The 25,717-nt window shown below is 42.1% G+C and overlaps 1 protein-coding gene across 4 annotated transcripts in view; it reads right to left on the reverse strand.

Moving 5' to 3' along the window:
• Nucleotides 1-25,717, reverse strand: part of MCF2 (MCF.2 cell line derived transforming sequence) — a 46,985-nt gene that overhangs the window by 2,957 nt on the left and 18,311 nt on the right. For 3 of the 4 annotated variants that reach the window (XM_042478620.1, XM_042478621.1, XM_042478622.1), the window contains 25 exons: nucleotides 20,942-21,061; nucleotides 19,522-19,638; nucleotides 18,734-18,883; nucleotides 18,129-18,253; nucleotides 17,596-17,710; nucleotides 17,081-17,200; nucleotides 16,582-16,773; nucleotides 16,224-16,415; nucleotides 15,902-16,073; nucleotides 12,645-12,733; nucleotides 12,111-12,199; nucleotides 11,583-11,649; nucleotides 10,953-11,068; nucleotides 10,762-10,831; nucleotides 10,184-10,276; nucleotides 9,999-10,091; nucleotides 9,675-9,800; nucleotides 8,780-9,001; nucleotides 7,229-7,321; nucleotides 6,839-6,917; nucleotides 5,886-5,949; nucleotides 4,480-4,586; nucleotides 4,050-4,162; nucleotides 2,927-3,039; nucleotides 1,890-1,990 (listed from right to left, as the gene is read on the reverse strand). In XM_042478620.1, coding sequence (XP_042334554.1) covers nucleotides 1,890-1,990; nucleotides 2,927-3,039; nucleotides 4,050-4,162; nucleotides 4,480-4,586; nucleotides 5,886-5,949; nucleotides 6,839-6,917; nucleotides 7,229-7,321; nucleotides 8,780-9,001; nucleotides 9,675-9,800; nucleotides 9,999-10,091; nucleotides 10,184-10,276; nucleotides 10,762-10,831; nucleotides 10,953-11,068; nucleotides 11,583-11,649; nucleotides 12,111-12,199; nucleotides 12,645-12,733; nucleotides 15,902-16,073; nucleotides 16,224-16,415; nucleotides 16,582-16,773; nucleotides 17,081-17,200; nucleotides 17,596-17,710; nucleotides 18,129-18,253; nucleotides 18,734-18,883; nucleotides 19,522-19,638; nucleotides 20,942-21,061 — 2,938 coding nt within the window. Of the gene's footprint in view, nucleotides 1-1,889; nucleotides 1,991-2,926; nucleotides 3,040-4,049; nucleotides 4,163-4,479; nucleotides 4,587-5,885; nucleotides 5,950-6,838; nucleotides 6,918-7,228; nucleotides 7,322-8,779; nucleotides 9,002-9,674; nucleotides 9,801-9,998; nucleotides 10,092-10,183; nucleotides 10,277-10,761; nucleotides 10,832-10,952; nucleotides 11,069-11,582; nucleotides 11,650-12,110; nucleotides 12,200-12,644; nucleotides 12,734-15,901; nucleotides 16,074-16,223; nucleotides 16,416-16,581; nucleotides 16,774-17,080; nucleotides 17,201-17,595; nucleotides 17,711-18,128; nucleotides 18,254-18,733; nucleotides 18,884-19,521; nucleotides 19,639-20,941; nucleotides 21,062-25,717 lie in introns of those variants that run through there. The other variant, XR_006104965.1, reaches the window with a different exon arrangement.

The following is a 25,717-nucleotide window of genomic DNA, read 5'->3' on the forward strand; positions in this document are numbered from 1 at the left end:
TGCCCCAATTTATTAAAAGCAACCGTTTAAATTGAAGATGCAGGGATTGGACCTGAGCCATTGTGTGTGCAAAGTAGATGGTCTACAATGAGCAATGGTCCCTTCCCATTATGATAAGGGTGAGAAACCTCTGTCATCTCAAGGGATGGGTTTAGTTTCTTGGAAATTCTTGGCGGTGGCATCGCAGTCGTGGGCATCACTAAATGCAAAAAGATGGTACCCAAAATCCCATATAGAGTTTTCAAAGCCAGCTTATGATAGCTTCATAGGGCTGCATAGAGATGAGCCATGATTAAGAATTTCATCTGAACTCAATCATTACCTCTTGCTTTGCATCTCTGCTTCTTCTCTCCCAGTGCAAAGAATGCAAATTTAACACAGCAAATCCTGTTTAGAAAGGTCATTTGCACAGAACCTTAGCAGAATGCGTTCACTTTTGTTTTGAATAAGCAAACATGCTCCTATCACTTAAAAATCACAGAGGGGGGGAAATGAGCATATGAGCACCAGAGACTGCAAAACCACCAGAGAGCATGAACCAGCCCTCAGATAAACCAAGGAGAAAACACACCCATCACTTTATGCAAATCATCAAGAGTCAGATTCTGTGGTTAAATTCAGTGGCATTACCATGCCAACAAAGATGGCAGGAAGATAAATGCCAAAGGAACAGCAGAGGCAATGGAAAGAAGATGGCAGGTCAAAGCAGTGGCAATGGAAGGACAGGAAAGCTGTTAGCTCTGAGCTACCTATTTGCTAGTATCTGAGTTCCAAAGAGTTCCTTGGAGGAAAAGTGCTCTAGGAGTATTGGCTTAGCATGACTATTGAACAAGCAAGAAAGGGAAATGGCACCCTTTCACTCTCACCCAACAGCCAGACCAGACCCAGAAGTTGGCAACAGTCAATAGGGGACGGATGGACCCTGGCTGCTAAAGGGAGGTCACCAGGGAGGTCTTGGGATCAATGGGAGCAGGGTGGTCAGCTCTCATATCTGTAAAGGAGGACAATGCACCACAAAATATGGGACCTTCAAGACAAATGTAGGACATTGCAAAATAAAAGCTGAACACACTAACATGAATTCATGTTCCTGAGTCAAGCTAAAAATGAAGGACATTTTGGAATTCTTTCTGGGCAGCAGGCTGAAATGTAGGACATGCCCTGGAAAGGGAGGATGTCTGGTCACCTGGGATGGGAGCTACTACCCCACCAGGTTCTCACTCCTCCTCAGAAGTGTCACCCAATGTTGTGCCCACCTGCCGCACCCCCAAATGACACCGCTGGCTTGGCCCATAGAAAAGGCGATTGTCCAAGCCAACTCATGTGAAACATTTAAGACCCCCCACACATCCCTGGAAGCTACACACGAAAGACAGTTTGGAAACATCTGCCTTACACTCTCAACAGAAGTGTCTGTCTTTCCTTCTTTGCTGTTGCTGTGTGACCCTAGAAGAAGTGCAACCATTTTTTTCTAAGGCTATTAGCAAACCAACTGGATTCTGGCCCAAGTATTTTATAAGATTGCCTCATTTAGCCATTGTGCTCTCTCTCTCTCTCTCTCTCTCTCTCTCTCATTCTCTCTCTCTTTAGCACCTTATTTCAAGTCTTAGCCAGTGCATTCTTGGCAAAACAAACAAATAAATAAACGTAAAAATAAAAAAGAGATTGTACAGCGCTATTGCTAGCTTTTCTTTTAGCAGTGCAGATTACAGACTCGCACCCTCCCACCGACCCAACCCTGTGCGTGCTTATCTTAGTTTAATTCAAAAAAGAATGGCGAAAGCCAGCACTTCTCTAAGCAAGCAAGCAAAGAAGCAAACGCCTCCAAACTCCTGCATGATCCAATTCTGAAGCAGTTCGGGGAGAGGATATTTGTCATCATAGGATACCTGCAACTCTGGCATTCCGAAACCTATAGTCCCCAAGGATTATTTGCAAACTGTTGACAGGTACCCAGCCTTCTTTTCTTCGGTTGAGGTTTTTGACCAGCCTGCAAAATACAAATGAAAATATTAATTAGTTAATTAGGAAAGAAAATAATGGCCAGGATCCAGTGGTATGCATCTCCTGGATTCCACTACCTCTAACAGGTGACTCCTTATCAAGTTATGGCAGAAACTTTAGCTGTTCTGAGATCAAAGTGAAATGAGAGGATCACACCTTTTTATGGCTCACCTCTTAAGGAGGTAGGATAAGGAACATTTAATGTAGCCTACTTGTTTCTAGCCAGAAGGTGATGCAGAGCAGAGTGGAGAGTTAGCCTTGGTGCTACAAGGACTGCAAGGAAAGGAGAAAGCTAACTTAGGAGCTCTGCAGCTACCCCTTTTGCAGCCAGATTGGGGCTGTGGCAACCGCACGCCGCACTGCGATCTGGCCTTTGCAGGGTGCAGAAAGCATGATAGCTGTGGTGCCATGGATTTAAAGTGCTCCTTTGGAGCTGCATCGTCTAGACGTAGCACCAAAGGAGCACCATGATGTTGTGTGGCATGCGGCATCCTGGCACCATGGGGCGGAGTCAAGCATGTGTCATGAGGATGCTACACCCCGATACCACCCCATGCCAGCCTTTATGGCCGGTGTGCACAGCCCCTTGTAAATAAGTAGACTTCCCAGAGAGCCTTTGCAAGTTGCAGAAACTAATCAAGCCTTGGAAATAATAGCAAAATGCATGTCTCCTAGGTGACCTGGAAATTTGTACACAACCCTTTCCTCTTCCCTGGGGATGAGCCCACCAAAACTGGAGAATTTGAATTATTGCCTCCTGCCTAGAGTAGACCTATGGACAAGGGAGACTAAGAGCCAGTTTCCAAGCTCTGACAATCCTAATCAATAGAGCATAGCATTAACAGAGCATTATATTGTGGGAGTTTTGTTGCTACTTTCTTTCCTCCTGATAAAAAAACCCAGTGTTTTGGAGAGTACATACCACTGTCCCTCTTCATTTTCATGCAAGAGCTGAATCACATCCCCATTCTTCACCAGCAAATCTTCTGAGTCCCTCTTCTTGCAGTCTGCTAAGGCTTTGTATTTTCCTGGGGACTGTCACAAAAAGCAGAATAGACGCTATAAGTCAAGGGCTTGCCAAGGCTAATCATAGTCTCTCAGTATACCAGTCACACAGTCCTAAAAAAGACACACAATTCTTCCCACATGTAAATCCCAGGGACCCCAGAACTTCTTTTTAAGATGGGGAGGCACTCAAGACCAGCAGACAGATCATTATGAATTTTGTATATATGCTTTTACAAAAGCAAAACAACAATAACATAGAATACAATGACATAATAAGAATAAGTTGTTAACAATAATAAGAATAAGATGCCAGCCACAGCTACTGGAGAAACGTCAGGAATAAACTCTTATAGAACATGGCCTCATTGCCCGAAAAACCCACAAAAAACTATGGATGCCAGCCGTGAAAGCCTTTGACTTCACAATATAAATATCATGAAGACAAAGGCAAAATAATAAATGAAACATCATAACTTGCTTAAAGAATGAAATTGGTATATAAACGAAAGGGAAAATATGCACGACCCAAATGAATGCAAAGATGGTCATAAACTAGAACAGTTATGGATCTTGCAGCACCTTTGAGACTAACTGAAAGACAGAAGTTGGGAGCATGAGCTTTTGTAGAATTGAGCCTACTTCTGCAGATGCATGTCCATGCATCTGCAGAAGGCTCAAGTCCATGAAAGTTCATGCTACCAACTTCTACCTTTATTCTCAAAGGTGTTGCAAGATCCCTTTGCATATGGATTTTCCAGACTAACAGGGCTATGTCTTTGAATTAGGACAATTAGATAGATAGATAGTAGATAGATAGATAGATAGATAGATAGATAGATAGATAGATAGATAGATATTCAGTGGGCTTTTAAAAGACATAAGTGGTGAGAGCAAGGAGAAGAGATTAATAGACAGCAAGCATATGAACCTTTGTATTTCTGCACTATTTAGGGCTGTCTCTTTGGGCCACAAAAATGGAGCGGGGCAGATGTGATCATGCACTGTTTGTTCATGTGTCATGGTTTTTTTAAACTAACCAGCTGATTTCCATCTTCTTCTTCAGTGTCAGAGCAGGTTGAGAAGTAGTTATGGCTGGACCAGTCATCGAGTCCTTCACAGATTTCCAAGGAATGGGACATTCCTGGCCAAGCTGTACAGAAAAGAAGATAAGGGATCCAACCGCTTTAGGATGCTTCTGGCTTGCTCCCAGATCCAAGTCAGTCTGCTGGTTCTTACTTACAAAGTCCCAGGACAAAAAAAGTGCAAATGCTTCCAGTTTCACACTGGAGTGGGGGAACTCTTTTGAAACTCTTTGTTCTTCACATGGAAGGGTGAACTAGGAGAAAGATTTACCTCTCTAGCAGGCTGCATCTGCACTGCAGAAATTTAAGTAACGGCATGGGATGAAATATTTTGCCCACCCCAATACAGACAAAATAAAAGAAAGAGGCTTCAAGGTACACTTACGCCTGCTAGACTTGCTCTGCTGGGAAGAGGCAACGCTGTCCGAAGGAACAGGGCTAGTGCGTTCTGAGTCATTTTCCTCGGAGCTTACAGAGACCCTGGCCTGTTTCCTGTAAACGTACAAATTTCATTCAAACCATCAACGGAGACAACACTTTTCAAGCTAGGACTTCCCAATGCCCACAATTGGCGACTGTTGTTGTGTGACTTCAAGTTAGATCTGATTTATGGCAACCCTATCCAAGGGTTTTCTTGGTAAGATTTATTAAAAGGAGGTTTTCCATTGCCTTCTTCTTAAGTTAAGAAAGTATGACTTGCCCAAGTGGGTTCCTGTGGCTGAGCAGGGATTCAAACTCTGGTCTTTCACAGCTCTTCTTAACTGCAGAAATAGAGTAGTTTGACACCACTTTAACTGTCATGCCTGTGGAATCCTGGGATTTGTAGTTTGGTGGGGCATTCAGCCTGGTTTGTCAGAGAGTTCTGGTACCTCACCAAACTACAAATCCCAGGATTCTATAGGATAGAGTCAAGGCAGTTAAAGTAGTGTCAAACTGCTTTATTTCTTAACTCGCAGAGTCCTCAATCCAATCTTCAAATCCCTTCATCCAAATTATATTCAGAGGAGGTTTGCTGCTACCTTCCTTTTAGGCTGAGACAGTGGGACTTGCTCATGGTCACCCAATGGGACTTTACATCCTAATAGAAATCTGATCCCTTAATCCTCCAACATCCCAATCCAGCACTTAAAACAGTACAACCACATTGTCCTAACATCCACAATAGCCAGCATTATTATTATTTTATTATATCTTTATTAGACATATACAGGAGCATGCTATACTGGTCTGAGTCTTGGACTCTGGAGATCAGGGTTCAACTCCCCACTTGAGCATAAAAACCCACTGTGTGTACTTGGGCAAATCACACTCTCTCAGCCTCAGAGGATGGCAATGGCAAACCCCCTCTGAAGAAATGTGTAAAAAAAAAACTATGATAGTTTTGCTTTGGGGTTGCCTGAAGTCGAAAATGACTTGGAGGGACACAACAACACCAAAAACAGGCATAGACAGAGTCTACATGCATAGTTAATATTGGAATGAAACCATTTTAATTGGCACAGATTGATCCTAAGGAATCCTGGGACTTGTAGTTTGAAGGATGAAGTATTCTGAATTCCTTCACTTATCAATCTTCATTAGAGAGGTCTAATGCGGATTGAGCTTGAGAATTCTAAGTACCACTGCAAACTACAGTTCCCAAAATTCCATATGAACCATGCAAGTATAAATGATATCAAGTGGGCAGGGTTGAAACAGTTTTAGGATAAGCATATAGTGTTGCCCCATTTAAACATGGTATCCAAAGTGGTAGTAGGGTTCTCTGTGTTGTGTTGGATCCTGCTGACTTACCCTTCGCTCAACGGAGGAGAAAGTTGGATTGGGTCCGTACAGAAAGGCGTTGGCTGCTTCTCAACTGTGAGTACAATGCAAAATGGCATTAGTTTAATCTCTTCTACATGGTCCATATGTTTTGACGGAACAGTTTATTAGCCCTTTCTTTTTAAAAATGGACAGTTGTGCAATGGTACACTGGTGGAATTCCATCATTTTGACATTTAAACAACAGAGGAAGAAGTAAAATAAGTTGTTATTTTGCCATTCTTTTTGGTGAAAGACATGTCAAATGAAATTATTCTGATGATGCTGATGATTGATGGTGAACATTGCTTGGAATATGCCATATTATCATGATTACTAAATTCTTGGATAGAATCTGAATTGCTAAAAGTTTGAAACTCCAGTTGGTAACAGCTGATTGGCTGTGATCAATGATGATGATGATGATGATGAAATGATAAACTCGCCAAAGATTTCTTGGCAATTTTCTTCAGGGGGTTTTGCCTTTGCCATTGCCGTGCTCTAAGGCTGACTTGCTCTCTTCTTGAGCAAGCATGAAATGCAAAAGGGGAAGAACAGATAAGCCTGCCTTACCAGCTCCCTGCTCCTACCATATGGTTATAAAATTAGCTCTATAAGTTTGGCCACCAAAACAGAAATCATAAAAAATGGTGGGGCAAAATTAATAAATAAATTTAAAAAAACAATTAAATTGTCCCTGGATGCATCATGGAAGAAGCTTTCATGTGGTCTGTAGAAGGTTTAAAGTATTCTAACCAAGGCTTACTTGACCTGGTTTGGAGAACTAAAGGAGGGCTTCAGAAGCCAGAAAAGTGGGATCCAGAGGTCACAGTGGCCCACTCCCCTTTTGCCCACTTGGGCAAAAGGTCTGCCCACTGGTTGTGGTCCAAAAACACACCTTTTCCAAGCTCTTGGCTCATCCTGACATTGAACCTCTAACATACCTTTGATAAGTTCCTGCTGTTTGAACAGAATCTTTCGGATTTCATTAAGCCAAGCCATCTTCAGATCCACAGTTTGAGCCTGCCAGGAGACAGAAGTGTCTGAAGTTTAGTGGCCCCTTTGGAATCAAGAAATGTACATATACAAATATGTACAATTCCAAGACTGCGGTCTACATTGTGAGCAGTCTTTGGAAAGTGTACAGTTGCTCAAAAGTTTTCTCCTACCAGGAAGAAAACTGCTAAAATTATCCATTGCTTCCTTCATGAAAATGAAATGAGCAAAGAATTATATGTCTGTGTTTGAGACAGACTGGTGTAACTGGATGGATATATGGCCCTGCTCAAATGAGACATCTCACTGGCTCTTAGGGCATTCAAGAGTAAGCCAACCTGTACAACGTACACCTCTTCTCGACCGCTGTACCAGATCTCAAACTTCCGATGGTCTCCTTTCACGTTTTCCGTGATGCCAACTGCATTCATCTGAGAACAGAAACAAAAAGCTCAAAATGCAATGACCACAATGAAGGAAATTTACACATCCTAAGATTCTGGAAACTAAGGTTTGATTCCTTGCTTGTCCATGGAAACCCACTGGGTGCCCTTGGGCAAGTCACACATGCTCAGCTCCGGAAAACACTATGATAGGATTGCCTTGGGGTCACCATAAGTCAGAAATGACTTCAAAGCATGCAACAACAAATGCCCTTAGGGACCTGGGCGGATGGATTAAAAAGCAAGCTAAACAAGTCTCTTTATAAGTATGAATGAGCCGTGTATAAATAGATGTTCTGTTTACAGTTCCTATTGTTCGTAGAGAGTACAACCTCCTCTGTTCTCCATGTGCATACAATAATGCGATCAGGTGGCCAGAGACAATAAATAAATGAGGCCACCTGGCTGAACCGTCTGTTCCTGAATGTTTCTCTCTTTCCCTCTTTCTTTTGGCTTTCACCGTCTAAAGAAAACAGCCTCGGGAAATCAAGAAGCCATTTGTTCAATTAAATTTTCTTTCCGCAACGGCGGTTTGCCGGCAGTGCTTCGGAAGCCAACTCTACGGACAGATGGGTGTCTCTGAAGGAAATGAGAAGCAGAAAAACCGCAAGAAGAGACCCTATTACCTCTGCAAAGGCTGTCTTCCCCCATCCCTCGCCCTCCAAAAGTTGACTTGTTACATATTACTTTATGGATAAATTGATACAATCCAGGCTCATAACCTGGAAATAGGGTTGCAGGGACGTGGAACAAGGAACTGTCCAAATGAAATGATTGTTAACCATATTTTGCAATATTTAGTTTTTTATCCAGGGAAGTCTTTGGTCCATGTGTTCTTTTCTTTTCTTTTTTTGGCCCCCTCTCTCCTGCAAATGGGGCTCATGAAAAGGTTTCCACCTTTTTTCAAGGAAAAAAGAAAAGGAGCTCATAGAGTTTTTACTCTATCAATGATTACAGAAAAAAATAGGACCATTTGCTTAAAAATAGAATTGAACAACTATTCTTTGAAATGAGATCAGTGCACTATAATAATTCCAAGGTATGCTCACCTAGGAAGGAAGTCAGTTTCTCAGTTGTTGTTGTTTTTAAAAAAGGAACATTGTTTGTTGTAATTTTGTTATATATGTATGTTACATATTAGTTAGATATAAGTTATGTGTACATTGAGTCTGTGTAATCTGCTGGGGTTTGGTTTCAGCCCCCCCCCCCCCCCGTAGATAACAAAATCCGTGGTTGCCCAAGTCCCATTAAATCTAATGGCATAGCAAAATGGTGTCCCTTGTATGAAATGGAACATCAAGGTTTGCTATTAGGAATTTATAATTTTTTTGAATATTTTCAATCCATGGATAAAAAAATCCGTGGATAAGAAGGGCCGACTGTATAATGTTAAAGTAATTATAATGACATGTGTTTATGTATAGTTTCCCCAAAGATTTCTCTTACTTTAAGAAAGTGCTTAAAGCTATACGATGAGGTTTTGTCGTATCCGTCTCCATGGTCTTCTCTTTTCTTGCAGAAGACCAGGGCTTTCTCATACAGGAAGAGATGCCGCTGCATTGGTTTGAACCGGGCCAAGTCCTTCATCTTGGTGGGGCCTTTCCGGTGCCCTGTCCAGACGCTAAAGGACCCTTGCATCAGCACTTTGCCAAGCTCACTGATGTCCCCCTGGGCACAGCAAAACAAAAGAGGGTCAGTTCTTTCTTTCTTTCTTTCTTTCTTTCTTTCTTTCTTTCTTTTTGTAGGACTCATTGGACTACCCTCATTGGTAGAAAGGCAGAAAGCTATTTATTTAGTTTCTGGCCATCACCACTTTGTCCTCTTCTTGTGAGCTTGCTTTGAGTCCCAGTTTGGGGACAAAAGTCAAGATTACAAGCCAACAAGCAAATAAATTTGAAATTAAGTTGGGCCGCCATTCTACCTTCTTTCATTTGCACTCGATGGCATCTGTCCAGGCCAACTCCTGGCTCAGGGTGCCTCTACACCAGTGTTTCTCATATTCTGGTTCTCCAGATGTTTTGTACTTCAACTCCCAGAAGCCATAGCCCATTTGGCCAACAATCAGGAATTCTGGGAGATAAAATCCAAAACGTCTGGAGGACCAAAGTTTGGGAAACACTGCAATACACGATAGCAGTGATCAGTTTTACACCACTTTAACTGTCATGGCACCATCCTACAGAATCCTGGGATTTGTAATTTTCTTGCGGCACCAGCACTCTTTAGCAGAGAAGGCTTTGTAAAACTACCAATCCCAGGAGTCCATAGGGTGGAGCAACAGCACTTAAAGAGGTGTCAAACAGCATTATGTAGATGCACCCTTGGAGGAACAAATGCTTACATCGTAACCGGTGATCGAAATCTGATGCATGGAGTCGTTGACTGACTTCAGCAAGTCCAGCATGGCTACCAAGGCCTCTTGAAGTTCCTGAACACCTTCGCAACTTGTGCTATATTTTAGAAGCTCCTGCAAACCAAGGGATAGGAAAGTCAGGATTGGTCCATGCTATGGTTACCAAGTTGAATACAGGACAGGGCTCCTGTAGATTTAATAGTTAGCAGATTTTGGAGCAAAAAGATCTAATGCAAACATCCAATAGGCAGAACTACAGCATATCTCCTCCCTCACCATCCTTGCCATATCATTACATAGTAGCAAGAATACCTTCAGGAGCAATTGATATTTGGTTAATCGCTGCACCGGTTTGAGGAGATAGGAATCCAAGGCAAGCTTGTGTTCCAGTTTTCTTTGGCATTCCTACAAGAACAGAAAGAGAAAAACACTATATATTACACCTTGAGTGGTAAGATTACCTTCCCAATTACCGTCCTAACGTTTTAAAAAAATACCTGGAAAAAGACACTTTCTGCACACTGCCTCCACAACGATTCTGATCGCGGCTTATTCTGACAGTACTTCTCATACATCTGAAAATCTTCGCGCTGCAAGAAAATAATAACATTTATGGTAATAACTGTAATAATGATATAATGTGTCCTAGTTTCTAAACACATAGAATTATGGAATGATAGAGTTGGAAGAGACCACAAGGGCCATCCAATCCAACACAACACCATGCATAATTTGCACAATCTTTGAATCAGACAACTACAGAAACAATAGCAGTTTGATTGTTACTTTCAGCTTTCACTGGATCAAGAGAAGATGCAAGCAAAGGTGACCATGATCACAGCTTCTGGTTCGCTCCTGTGTATGGCATAGTTGGAGTAAAAGCCAGAGCAGAGTCACTGTTCCACTGATATCAGAGCCATGGTCACCATTGAACGTGCAGAATGCAAAGTTTTGTACCTCGTTCCAAAAATAAGGACAGTTCCTTAGACACTGGAACTCAAATTTGGAGCCGATTTACCACTTCATTGACATGGGATACACTGGCAAACAGAGCTAGAGCAACGAGGCTACTAACCCTTTCCAAGAAGCAGTAGCCAACTTTCTCTGGAGCTTCCAGGCAACTCTCTAGAAGGTGGAGGAAAATCCTGGATATTGGAAGATACAGAGGAAGAAGAGGAAGTGTGAAAAGAGCAGGTTATACTTCCTTCCAGAAGTCACTTCTAAGAGGAACAACGGGAAATAGTTGGGAGCGGAATGGCACCTTACTTGTTGTGGAAATCGTAAATCTCAGGCATATTCCCAAAGAGGACATCTTTCCGGTTCTGCAGGGGAGGTGGCAGGAGAAAGGCCATGGTGGGGTTGTCCATCTCAGCTCGGTAGCCCTGCCCATGAGATTGTCACATTTAGCAATAGGCACACACACTGGACTCACATCAGGGTGTCCATTGTGACACCCCAAGCCTGTCGCAAACATAAACACTCCTTGTAGCCACATACACACACATATATACACAGTTCTGAAAGTGTGGCCATACTCATCCTCCATCTCTTGCATTCTCCATTCTGGCCACTTTAGATATTCCCTTGGCAATGGTCATAGCACCTAAAGGCATAGCAGCTAAAGTGGTGTCAAACTGCATTATTTCTGCAGCGTGGATACACCTTGTTTGATCTTGAGTCAACCACCTTCTTTCAGGATGATCTACCTTACAAGATTGTTGCTGCAAAAAAACCAAATGGGGATAGAGGAGAGCCCTATACACCACCTTAAGCTCACAGAAAGAATGGCAAGGTATAACACTTAACTAACAATATTAATAGTAAGAGGGGCATAGAAATAAAACAAGCATCCTACAAATACTTGAGGAAACTGGAAGGAAGAAATAAAGAACTCACCATCAAAATGGTGAACAACTCCTCCACGTAGACCCTCTCCGTTTCTATCAGTTCATTTATCACATGGCTAAAATGGGTTGGAGAGAGAAAAAATATATTTAGTGGATCTCTAACAAGAAGGGAAAGTATTTGGACATGGCACTGACAGCAATCGACTGTAGCTCCATCATATGGAATCCTGGGATTTGTAGTCTCACAAGCTTTTTAGCTTTCTCTGCCAAAGGGTACTGGTGCTTCATGAAACTACAAATCATAAAATTCTGCAAGATGGGGCCATGGCAACTAAAGTGGGGTCAAACTGCATTATTTCTACAGTATAGATAGATCATCCTCAGCTTACACCAGAAGTAAACTGAGGATGAAGGGAGAAAGGAGGAGAAGAGAGAAATTGGGGACATTGTAAAAACAGATGAAAAAGTGAGATGTCGGAGGTTTAACTGGGATTGCCCTTATCAGACTGGGTTGGTCAGAGGGCTTCCCTTTCCAAACAGCCCAAGAAAGTCAAAACCCGGAGCAGGCGGGGGATACCTTTTCAAAATGTCTAAACTGTCTTCGCTTTCTGAAATGCAAAACTGCAAGGAATTCCTTTTCTCTTGGTAATCGTGCATGACTTCAATCTGGAAAGAAACCCCTATGTGTTAGAAAGAGACATAAAGGAAGGCCAGCTTAAGAAATATTATTCTTTAAAAAGAAAATGTATTATGTGCATACTCCCCTGAACACACATGTCAAAAAGTGGCTCAAAATGCAGCAGGTACATTAAAAGAATCCCAATTTTTATGACCTCTAATTTTGCAGGCTAGCGTAAATCTTCCACGTACAGGTTCTAATTGTGCCTTTTTAAACATATTTAATATAATTTGAGCCTATATATATATATATATATATATATATATATATATATATAATTTTCAATCAGTCAGGTTATTTTTATTGCTTGATGCCCTGAGATCTTTGGACATAGGATGAGTTATCAATAGATAATCAAGATGACACTATATTGTCATATATGATTGCAGGTCCTTTATGTATTTGGTAATTTGCAATTTATTATTTACATACCTTACGTGAGCTTTGAGATTTCCGTGACGTTTTCTTCCCAGGCAGCGAGATATCAAATGAAAATTTCAAACTGGAGTTGAAATCTACACCTTGGACATAAAAAGAACCACAATGGATAGGTTATATTCTGTACAAATACTAAGAAAGTATACATATACATACATACATATACACACACACCTATATTTAACCTTGCTAAACTATCCATGTTAAGCAGTTATGGATAGTGGTGTTAAAATGAGTGTTTTGGTATCTTAGGAATTAAACATTCAGAAGAGAAAAAAATAGTTAGGCAGGAAAATAGAATAACTACAACTTAAGTTGTGAATGAAAAATAAGATTAAAAGGGAAAAAAAGGAATTATCCCACCAAGAAAATCCATAAATCAAATCAACAAAATCTGGAATTTTCCTATACTATAATGTACTCTACTATTAGGTTCTAATAACCTATAAAATAGGAGTATTCATGGGATGCATGGCATCTGTCCCAATTGTTGGTTTTTTTCCCTGCCTGATGCTCTGGATAATATATTTTAAAAGCCAGTATTTCTCCAGAAATACAGCACAACAAACAAACAAACAATATAAGCCATCAACTATATTAGGATGGAGGAACACATGGCCCTCTGGGTATCATTGGATTGGAATTCCCATCCGCCACCACCAAGAAAACCAAGGGTGATGATGATGGGAGATGCAGTGCAACAATATTCAAGGGGTTGCACATTTTCCAACTCTGTTGAGATACTAGAAAGCTGGAGGAAGTTGCTTTATCTGGCACCAAAGACATATTGAAATCGGCACGGAAGTTATGCACTCACAAAAGTGTAGTTGTGTTAATGGGTGTTAAGAAACCCTGACCAGAAGAGTTTTTATGGTTTGTATACAGGGTATTTTTTAAAGGACCAGTGTGATATAATGATTTGACCATTGGACACTGAGAGACCGGGGTTCGAATCCCAGCTCGGCAATGGAAACGCACTGGGTGGCCTTGGGCAAGTCACACTGTCTCAGCCTCAGAGGGTGGCAATGACAACCCCCCATGTGAAAACATGCCATGAAAACCACATGACAGTTTCATCTTAGAGTCACTTCAAGGCATACAACCACAACATACAATATTTGTTTTTGTTTTTAAATGAATTTTAATGTATTATCACACAGCTATGGCTTTAAAAATAGAAGAAAGGTATCTAGATTTTATTGACCTTTTTTTTTTGGTTAAAGGATAGTGTTGAATATCAGGTATATAGAAGAAGCACCTTTGATGAAGCAATGGGCAAAAGATGTAGGGAGAAAAACTGATGCAGAGGAATGCAAACAGATATGAAGAGAAGGGGCATCGTCTTCAAACGGTGCTGTTGCAAAAATAAGACGGTTAAAAATAAAAATTACTATTTCCACAGGTCTTATTGACGTCACTCAGCATTATATGAAAGAAGCAAGCGCCTGGGAATGGGGTGTGGAGAAGAGGAAGGAAAAAGCAAGTTTCTGGGGAGCTGCAGGGTACAGCAGAGAATATGAGAGCAGGATTGCTGGGTCACATCTGCTGGCCATTTTGATGGGAAGGGAATGCAGTTCAACAGCATATAGCCCATTCTTTGCATGCATTGAGGACCATAGAAGAACAGAGTGGAAAGGGACCTCAAAAGGCCATATAGTCAACTCCTTGTTAGATGCATGGCGTTCACTGCTATAGCTCCCTTGACAGGTGGTCAGCTAGCCTTGCCTTAACTGCACCCCCTTAAATATCCTCTTTTGTCCCTCAGTTGGTTCCAGAGCTTTGGAAGTTAAAAAAAGGTTTTAAAAAGAAGCTGTTTCTTTGGCTCAGTACAGTATTTAAAAAGGAATTCGCAGTCTGTACTCAGTGCAGTACAGTATTTTAAACGTGGAGTGTGTGTTGTTTTTTACTCTTTCATTGCCGATGCTATTTTGGGGACGGAATTAGGATTGATAATGGCATAAAAGTTGAAAACTTGTCGAAAGACTGCTAGATATACCCTTGTGAGTGATTTTAAAGGTTTTAAAGGACTTTTGACAAGTAATTGATTTGACAAGTAAGTATTTTTAATAAATATTACCTGGAAAGCGTTATTAAATCAATAAAGTAACTTCAACTCCTTTCGTTATGTCACTTTTGAAATAAAGCTTCATTGGACCAAGAAAGTAACTTCGCCTCTGCTCATTCTGTTGCTGTTGAAATGTAAGTCTGTCGGGCTCTTACTGCCGACAGAACTGTAATTTGTTGCAAGGAATTCAATTGTTTGGAATTCATTGCTTCATTGCTCTGGGACAGAACAAAGTTCTGCCTCTAATTTCAGGGTTGACAGAATCAGAGAGGGCTCCTATACTTTTCATGGTTGTATTTGTTGTTGTTGTTGTTGTTGTTGTTGTGTCTCTTCAAATTGTTTCTGAGTTATGGTGACCCTAAAGTGAATCTATCATGGTTTTCTTGGCAAGATTTGTTTAGAAGTTTGCTAGTGCCTTTCCCTGAGGTAGAGAGTGTATGACTTACCCAAGTCATCCAGTAGGTTTCATGGCCCAGCTGGGATTCAAACCCTGGTCTCCAGAGTCATAGTCCAGTACTCAAATCACTATGGCACACTGGCTCTCTAATGGTTGTGTAGAACAGGGAATTCAACAGGCGACATGAAACCAGGTAACAAGCAACACCACCTGAAAGTCCCTTTTCTATGCAACTATTAAAAGTACAGCAGCCCTCTCTGATTCTCAATTTGGCAACCCTACTGGTTTCCCTATTTGGAACCATCAGAAAACCATGCATAATTTGAGGTTTCACAGTTTGACTGCTGGCACCACAAGGAGAGAAGCAAAGGAACAACATTCCAGCATGCAAAAAGTTCCCAGCTTTCCATCTGAGGCTGAGAGACAATTGTTCCAAGGCAGCCAGCTTTAAGCAGCTCCTTGCTGAAGGTGCGAGGCAAATAATAATTTTAAAAAATGCAAACTGCAAAATGGATAACTTCCATACTATCTTAATTAGATATCCAAATAATACTGGTCATTTCAGAAGAGGTAACCAGGCATTTCCAAACACACATGCAAAACAGGTCTAGGGAGTGGAGGGACGAAAGTGGGTTGTTGACATCACAGGAACAAGACAACAGGTGTTTTCCATAGCTGGTGCTCCCCTCCCCTTCCTCCATTTCTTCAAGCACAAAAGACCATTTCCAAGATCATCCCCAAGGCTCATTCACAACCCTTTCTGGATGGTATAACTTAAAAGCACGTTACCATGTTTGGGAGAAAACAATGGCGATCTTGACCGAGGCGGGTTCTCCGGCCGTGGGGCTACAAGCTGCACGGGGCGCACTTGCTTGTCCACCAGCTTTTTGAAGCAAGCCTGTCTGTTCTCGAACATGCTGCGCACATTCTCCAGCTTGATCTGGACCATCTGGATCCGGGCCTGTGGAGTCCAAAAAGATACCTCTGTAAATGAACAACATCACCGTCACCTCTTAGACTCTTCTCTGAAGCACTGGAGTATAGTGTGTTTGGAGACTAAATGGATACAACTATGTAGCCAATGAGTTTGGTTGGTCTTCAGTGGACCTACCTTGAGTTCGGGTGTTAAAATGAGGTCAAAGTCAGAGTAGAGGGCTTGGGGATCAGCATTTAAATGTGGCGAAGAGCTCTCGAGGAACTTCTCTATATCTTGGAGAGCATTCTGGGCACCTTCCCGGGACTGGCATTTATCCATTGGTTGGTTGGCTAGAAGATATGCGCCTTCATCACAGCACTCCAGAGCCTGTTGGAAACATACAATAAATCATTGGTACAATCCAAGTCCATGAGTTGGATCGCGATGGCCAACCAACTGTTTTCAGGTGTCCTCACAACTGGTTACTGGTGACTATCTTTTCATGGACATGCTTTTAATTCTACTGAGTTTATTTCAACTTCTGGACATCTACCTGCTGCAGTGAGGTGAGAAGGTCCAAGGTCTTCTGCAGCCGGTTGCGTTTCCTTTTGATCTCTTCCAGCAAGATGTCCGAATGGTGCCTCAACTCATTACATTGCTGGCAGATCAGGTTGAGGGCATAGTGGTGGTTAGCAGCCAGCTGATGACCATGGAGGATGACCACCTGGGCCTTTCCAGTCACATCCTTTCAAAGAAAAGCCAAAAGGGTTGGCGGGGGGAAGAATTATTCCACCAGACCATCTACGATCCAATCTTCACTGCGATTCAACACCTCTTTAATGGCCATGGCACCCTGTTATGGGATTCTGGGATTTGTAGTTTGTTGCGGCACCAGAGGTCTCAGACAGGGAGAGCTAAATATCTCACAAAAATACAAAACCCAGAATTTCATAGCATTGAGCCATGGCAGTTAAAGTGGCAACCAACTGCATTATTTCTGCAGCACAGTTTAGACTGGTTTCACATTTCCATGGAATGGAAAGTTGCCTCACCTGTGCCATTTTGTCCAGGTTATCCATGTCTGAGAGCCTCTGTTTTACTTGAGAAATGTTATCGCCAGTGTCAGGCAACTCCCCTTGCTGCTCCGTTAAAAATTCTATGGCTTTACTGAGCTGAAAGGAGAAAAATATTTAAAGAAAGGGAAAAAAAGGGTGGGGGGGAGGGAGGGAGGAGACACAATGTTATTCAAAGGCCAGCCTTAAGGCTCCTGTACAGGTTGACTAAATATTACAACAGTGTGTGTGTGTCTATCTCTCTCATTCTCTCTCTCTCTCTCTCTCTCTCTCTCTATATATATATATATATATATCCATATCCATATATGTATGTGTATACACACACACATATCTCCAATTATATATATATGTGTGTGTGTGTGTGTGTGTGTGTGTGTGTGTGTGTGTGTGTGTTTTATATATGATATATGATACACACACACACAGAGTATATATATATCCAAACAAAGGAGTAATTTAGGCAGGCTGGAGGAGTGTCCACTTCATTTTACCTCTTGGAAATGCTGCTCAAATTTCCACAGCTGCAAATATTGCTCCATCTTCAGCTGATGCTTCTCCCAGAATCCATCAAAAGCGGTTTCCATCTCACACAATTGGGCAAGCAATCTTTCCCCAAGAGAAAGCAAGAGTTTAGTTTACAAGTGTGTGTGTGTTTTTCCATGCTCCTGACCACGTTTCTATAAAGATTTACCAATCCACCCACCCACCTACCCTCCAAAAGTTCCCTGTGGATGAAAGGAGAAGGACCTAGAAGGAACATGCAAAGTGATAGCTTGTTCTTTGCTGTAGAAGCCTGCTTTTAACACATGCCTTTCTTGGTCCTTTGGAATACAATGCATCCACTTTGCTCTAGAAGCCTCCTTTTGATGCATGCCTGCCTTGGCTCTCTGGTGTACAGACACATCTGCCTTTGTAACTGTCCTTTGGCAGCCACTGCCAGTATGATGCCTTCCTGTGCATTATTTAAATGGACATGACCAATATTCTAGTCATCACACAAATGCACAATGAATGACCCTTTCACCTGTTGACCGTCTCCCAGTCCCCAGATCTCTCCTGCGTTTGCTCTCCATCAGCATCGTCTGTCTCAGGCTCCTCTAAACTACACAGCAGCATGTTTCCCTCTTTGGTAACTGTTGTAATATCTTCCTGCAAAAGGCACCAAAGCAACGCTGATTAATACAATGTCATTAATACATCATTTATTGCTTTAGTGTTATCCATTTTTTTACGAGGGCTATTCAGAAAGTTGATCATATACTCACACTGGAGGACCTAGAAATGCCTAGACAGAACACTAATGGGCCCATGTTTGCCATTTTGCCATTTTTGCCAGGGTCCCTGCACCCCTAACCCCTGCAAAAGTTGAGGGCTGACTGTATTATTGAACTAGTTTACTGGAAGCGACTCAGAGATCGTATGGTACAGACAGGATCTAAATATTTCAAATAAATAAACCTGGCAGGGGATGCTGGGCATTGCAATCCTACATTATCTGGAGGGTGCCATGTTGGAGAAGGCTACTTAGGATTTTTCTTTGGCTCACCCCTGCTTTTTTGGTCTAACCCCCAAATTTGCCTAAGCATGCAAACCCTCCTGAAATCAGGTAAGGCACCTGAGAAAACTTACTTTCAGCTGGTAGTATTTCTCTGTCCGAAGGGCCAGGATGCGCTCGATTGAATAGGTGTCATCTGGCAACTCCGTTTCTGCCAGCTCCATGCCAAAAGACTGAAGCATCTGGGCAATTTCCTTCACCGTTAGTGCAAAACTTTCTATAGCCTGGAAGGAAAAATAGGTTTTGAATCCATCAGCTTGGTATTTAGCTTAGTGCAGGGGCAAGGGCTCCTCTATCTGGGGGAAAAAGCACACTTGATTTTCACTGAGGATGGAAAACTGTGCAGCTTTCCGAGAGCAAAATGCTGGATCTATTTCGGGACTGGGTTTAGCACCCAGGAGAGTTCCTTTCAATTCTGACTAAAACCTTGGCTGCTGAATTAATGCAGTTTGACCCTGTTTTAACTGCCATGACTCCATCCTACAGAATCCTGGGATCTGTAGTTTGTTGTGGCTCCAGACTCTCTGACAGCCAAACAGCTCACAAAACTGCAGATCCCAGAATTCGATAGCATTGAGCCATGGCAGTTAAAGCAGTATCAAACTGCATTGATTCTGCAATGTGGATGCATCCCCAGTGTGGCTTCACTGGCCCATGCACATGGAAACCACTAGCTGCCACTGGCATTGCTTTACAAATGTCTTTATAGTCTTAAATGTCTTTAAGCATCCTACTGCAACCAATCCTCCTCTACTCAAATTATGTACCAGATGGTGGGCTTATCAATCTCTCTTTTTTACAGCCCAGAATCCGGCAGGCTAAGTTGTAGATAATATTAACAGCATATGGGAGAAGGACATACTGTTCTGAAGATCACCCATTCACTATGGCTGTATTCCAAGGTGCCCCCGAATTCTGGCGTCAACTGCTTCTCGTCGATGTATGTAAGTAAGTCACTGACTGAACTCAGCATTACAACCTAGAAGGGAATAACCAGAGAAAATAGAGGTTTACTATCCACAGGGCTTGAAACTTGATTCCACAGGGATCACGTTTTCCCCAGATGTTCTTGGACTCCACCTCCCATCAGTCCCAGCCAATGTGGCTACTGACCGCAGTTGATAGGATATACACTATAACATTTTGTGGGCAACAGAGGCTCCACTTCTGCTTTAAGCAAATAGCTGCTTGATCTTTTAAATACGAGTTAATGTAATGCCCTGTCTTCTTTGCAGAGCATTATCTAAGGATGTGTCTGCACTGCAGGCATAGATGTTTGATACTACTTTAATGGTTGTGACTCTGTCTTATGAAATCCTAGCATTTGCAGTTTTGGTAAGATACCAAATAAAGCCACTAGAGACTCTATCTAACTGCAGCTTTGTTTGGTATCTTACCAAAACTACAAATGAGAGGATTCTGTAAGACAGAATCACGACTGTTAAAGTAGTATCAAACTTCAGTACTGATCGAAGCCTCACAAAAAGGCTGACAGATGGAGAAAAATTCCTTCATTTACTGAGAGGGAGAAAATGACATTATTTCCGAATATTAACAAATAGCCCTAGGAAATGCCCCAGATGGCTGTTATTTATATATTTAAGATAGTTCTACAGTGGACTTTTCATATCAACAGGCTGGCAATCTGCATACCTGACTGACTACTGATTGCTATACCCTGTATTATTAAATGGCGGTGCATGTATGCAGATGCGCTGATGTATCCACATGCATGTCACTGCCACTGAATAATATGAGGTGCAACCATCCATGGTTTTGGCCATCTGTGAGGGAGCCAGGAACAAAATTTCCATGGATGGGAAGGGTCAGCTATATATCACCTCCCAACCCATAAGGGCTTGGAAAAAGATGAACAAATAAACACAATTAAAATAGTTTTGTTCTTGACCCATGGCTACCCTATGGATGAGACATCTCCAAGACCTCCCCATCCTCCACTGCTCTGCTTAATTCCTGCAAGCCCATATCCATGTTCTTTTAATAGAGTCCACCCATCTAACATGCAAAGGGGGAAAATATTTTTAAAACATGCTAAAATGCACTCTAGAAACTTTTAAAACCAGTCTAGATACAATCCTAAAATACCATTTTCAAATAGTTATAAGACAACCATTTTCAAACACTGAAGGCTACATAGGTTCTTCCCAGCAGAAGTGCAAAAGTGCCTAACATCCTTGGGTAAAGAGTTTCACAGTCCACGGATAAAGCTTCACAACACAAGACATTACAATTCATGCAGTTAATGCCACAGGTTGTCATACAGGCAGCTTGAGAAGGAAGTCCTCCTGGCTAAACCGAAATCCAATATCGGTAAAAGTGCGTTGGAAAAATCCAGTGGGGCGGAGGACCATCACAAGGTGCAGGTTGCCTGGGAATGATGCCTATAGAGAGGAGGTAAAACAGATGGAGAAAAAGAGAGAGAAAATATCAGTATTACCTTTCCATGTAAAATCAGAACTCACAGTCACTCATTGAAAGATTTTCCACTCCATTTTTGAACCTTAGCAGGTCAGTGTAGTGGTTGCCTCCCAGCCACAAAAGTTGCCAACTTTTCAGACTCACCAGGTTGCTTTGGGGTTTTGCGCACAACTGTTCCAGTGCATATCCAAGTGCTCAAGGAAACTCATGGACTGGATTAAACCCAAATCACTGCAATATTAGCAATTTAAAGAGGTGTGAAATGGTAATAGCAGAAACCCTTTCTCCCAAAAATGGCAGGCAACCATTGAATTCTCCTTCAAAACTGGCAATGGAAGAGCATCCTCTGTCTCAGGGGGGCAGCAAGATATTTTAAAGGGGGCACAGAGCAGCTCATATCAGCTTGCTGCTCTTTGCTACTGGTACCACTTGGACTAATGGTAGGGCTGGCCTAGAGCTTGGGAAAAGTCCTTTTTGGAAGCCACAAGTCACCCAAAGATCTACTCAGCCTATACGGCTTAGGTCCAGGCTATCTGATCGACCCGAGCTCCCTGGATGTGTCCACCTGGATTTTGACATCCTCAGGAGAGACCCTTCGTTCAGTCCCACCACCTTCACAGATATGGCTATTCTGCACAATATAAAGCCAAAAAAAAGTATAATCGATAAGATCTTGATATAGATGCAAGTCAAGGACTTTTTTTTGGCACTTGCCTCTTTCTATATTAAAAATGCACATCATCAGCCAATTTCCAGCCACTTCCACATGTGCTGAGATATATTCAGCATCAAACATAATGACCTCATTCATGGGAGAAAAGAGAGAATAGACACCATCAGTAGCCATGAAAGACTGAACATGATCCAGTACCATCATCTCACTCATGCGTTAGAACCTAGCAACTATCATGTGTCTCCATCACACCTTCATCAAGCCACACTAGAGGGGATTTCTCTAGTATATCTCCACAACAACGCCATGAGGTTGGCTAAGGATTTGACCTCAATCCTACAGTGTGCAAGGAATATGAGTCCATCTCTGCCTGGTCCAAACCCATCACATTATCTTCCACACCAGTGGCTCTCTGGGTGTTTTGGACTTTGATTCCTATATGCCCTAGCCAACTTGGGCAATGATCACAGATTTTTAGAGCTGAAGTCCAAAACGTATGGATGACCAACTGCTGAGAAGCACTGCTTCCCATCACAAGGTTCAAGACCAGCAGTGCGGGTAAGTGGATTCTGGAGACACTTCTTCCAATATCCTCCAGAAGTTCATAGGGTCTATGAGATTAGATAGATAGATAGACAGACAGACAGACAGACAGACAGACAGACAGATAGAGTGATGTAGTGGTTTGAGAGTTGGACAATGACTTTGGAGAACAGGGTTCAAATCCCCACTCAGTCATGAAACCCACTGGGTGACCCTTGGTAAGTCACACTTTCTCCATCTCAGAGGATGGCAATGGCAAACCCACTTTAGCAGAAACTTGCCAAGAAAACCCCATGGTAGGTTTGCCTTAGGGTTGTTGTAAGTTGGAAACAAACTGAAGGCATGCAACAACAACAGTATGTATATATATGTGTGTGTGTGTGTGTGTGTGTGTGTTTTTGACACCCCTCAAATATGTATTTTTAAATAAATAGACAGAGAAGAAGTCATTTAAAATGCTAATGCTAGAACTGTAATATCTATAATGCATCACACCAGCTACCAAAGTGAAATAGGTCTCAAAATTGGCAATCCAACAAGCCTGGCCTGTAATAAATGATACTGTTTATAGTGCATAATGCAGTGTTGCCTCGGATTATGTACTTTGCATGGCACTATAAGACACGGAAGTACAATATTTTGGATCGCAGCTCCATGGGACAAAACCTGCCATCCCAGTGTTCTTATGTTCCCCGAGCTATTTTTAAGAGAGGCTTAAAAATAATAAATGGATGCAAATTGATTGCCAAACCCCCGGTCCAATTTATGGCAAAGGGAATCCTGCCAGGAACCAAGAGTTGGCTGCTGTAACAAAGTGCTCAAGAGAACAGGATATGATGGCCCTAGACTCAAACCCTGCAGGCTTTATATCGACCAGGGATTGTGAGCCAGGAGATGGAGACAGGTTGTTTCCAATTCTGTGAGGCCCCAAAACAGTCACACACTGACACACACAGAGCCTACTTCTAAGGACATCCAACAAAGTAAAACTGGGGCATAATTATTCACAGAAGGAACAGTAGCAGGTGATTTCCAAGTCAGTGGATTAGTAAATCTGCCACAAATTTTAGTCCAAAGTTTGGAACTACTGTCCAACATGTTGTCCCTCTTTTGGAGATGGTGCCAAAGATAGCTCCCTTAAAGTTCAGAGTAGAACCCAGATACTCCATACCACTGATGTGGAAACTCCCAACCACTAGTCTCCAAGGAAATATAACCCGCTGAGTTTATGAGGACTTATTCCCATGAAAACATGCACTGGATATCAGCCTGCATTTCTCTGAAAGCAAGGCCATGCTGAGATATTTTGCTGCCTTGGCTGGTGTAGCAAATGGTACCCCAAACATGCCCAGGTTAAGTGGCATACTAATCGCCAAATGATTGAGGCACCTGGAGCAGACAATTTTATCATGTGGTTGTGCAGCAGCCTTAGTTGCAACATGAATATTTCTCAGTGCAAATGAATTTATTTCTCATCACAGTGGTCCCTCCACATTTGCTGGAGTTAGGCATGAAGGACCCCGTGAATGTTGAAACCCGCAAATAAAATACTACTATTATTTTTAGCTAAGTGAACACTTCTCTAGGACTCGCAAGGTCCTCCAGTGTAATTCTATGGTCAATATCTGCCAGAGGTTGATCATTTTTGTGGGCTTTTCGGGCTATGGGGCCATGTTCTAGAAGAGTTTATTCATGACGTTTCACCAGCATCTGTGGCTGCATCTTCAGAGAATACCTGAAACTCCCAGACAGTTTGAGGATTCTGGGAATTGTAGGCCAAATGGAAACTTTTCAGAACACCAGTTTTCTTCCAGTGCAGACTTCTTTTTTGGCCAGACTCTGCTTAATATGGTTTGTTTTTAAAGACTTTTCAGTGCAAACTAGCAGGCTGCTTCAATTCAGTCCTTACTACCTTAAATCTATCCTTGCAGCCAAGAGCAGCAAGGTTTTTTTTTAAAATCCTTCCCTCCCATCCTTACATAAGCAAAGCTGTTTCATTCAGCTTCATTTCCATGCCACACAGTGAGGCTGCTGCAGGAGATCTCTGTGCAATCTTTCCATTTTTTGCTGCACTGCTATTCAGGAGAGGTTCAAGAGCGAGGATTCCCTCCTCACCTTAGTTTCAAAAGCAATGAAGTTATAAATGGAATTTATATCCACAGTGCCCAACAATACATGCCCAAAATCTTCAGCTAAAGATCTAAAGCAGAACTGAGCTGAACTGGGGCCTTCAAATATGTTGTTGGACTGCATTTCCTATCATTCACTGCTATTGGCAATGCTAGTTGGGAGTTGCAGGCCAATGACATCTGGAGGTTCACAGGTTTTCTCTCCCTGAATCTACAACAGGATGAATGGCTGTCAGACTTTTGCCTCCCTAGTGGCCTCTGCTGCATCAGTTTTGGGCTGGAAATGACATTAAAAGTCACTTCCAATTTTCATTTTGGGGATTTCAAGGGTGTGTTTTTTGCTGGGCAATTTTTCTTTAGAATGAGATTTGGGGGTCCATTTTAAGGCCAGCTGCCTTGGGCACATGCTATCAGCCTCAAGGGAAGGCAATGACAACCCTCCTCTAACAAATCTTGCCAAGAAAACCCCAGGATAGGTTTGGCTGAGGGTCACCATGAGTCAAACAAAAACAAGCAACAACAAATTGCTAGGTTTCAGAAGAAAGGACTGACAAAACCACCACTGGGGATTTCTTGTCTAAGAAAACCCTAAGAAATTCATGGGGTCGCCATAAGTCAACAGATGGCTTGAAGGCACATATGCACACAATGCTTTTGAAGACCTCCAGCAGATCCTCTTTAGCTTTCTCTGTCAAAGAGTGCTGATGCTTCATAAAACTACAAATCCCAGGATTGAGTTGGATGGAGCCACAGCAGTTACAGTGATGTTGTAGATGCACACTCAGACTGCCTCTCTGCACGGAGCCTCGGTTTCAGTTAAAATTATTAAATTAGAAGGGAATTTGGTGATACAAGAACAAGACAAAGAAAAAATTCAGATGAACTAATGGAGGAGGAGAAACCAAGTAACTGGAAAAGTTCCTCTTTTGAAACAATGGCACCCAGAATCCTTCAGTCAGTCTGGCTACTTATTCCATGCAATGAACTGATCTGATTCCAAAATCCACTGTTAGCATTAAACGTTTATTAGCTGAACTGGTACAAAAATGTGAAAGCTTCTGAGCTTCACAGATCTCTTCAAGAGGCAAGGTGATACAAAACACAGACAGTGGAGGGAGGTAGATATAAGGAGCATATGGAAAAGAGGAACTGTCCATGCTGAAGCCAGGAACTTCTAAATAGCTGTGAGTTAAAACACTCAAGATTTACTCACAAGTAATTTGAGTGTGTATCTGTGTGCCTTCAAGTCGCTTCTGACTTATGGCGACCCCATG

Source organism: Sceloporus undulatus, chromosome 7, assembly GCF_019175285.1.
Source record: "Sceloporus undulatus isolate JIND9_A2432 ecotype Alabama chromosome 7, SceUnd_v1.1, whole genome shotgun sequence".
NCBI lineage: Eukaryota > Metazoa > Chordata > Lepidosauria > Squamata > Phrynosomatidae > Sceloporus > Sceloporus undulatus.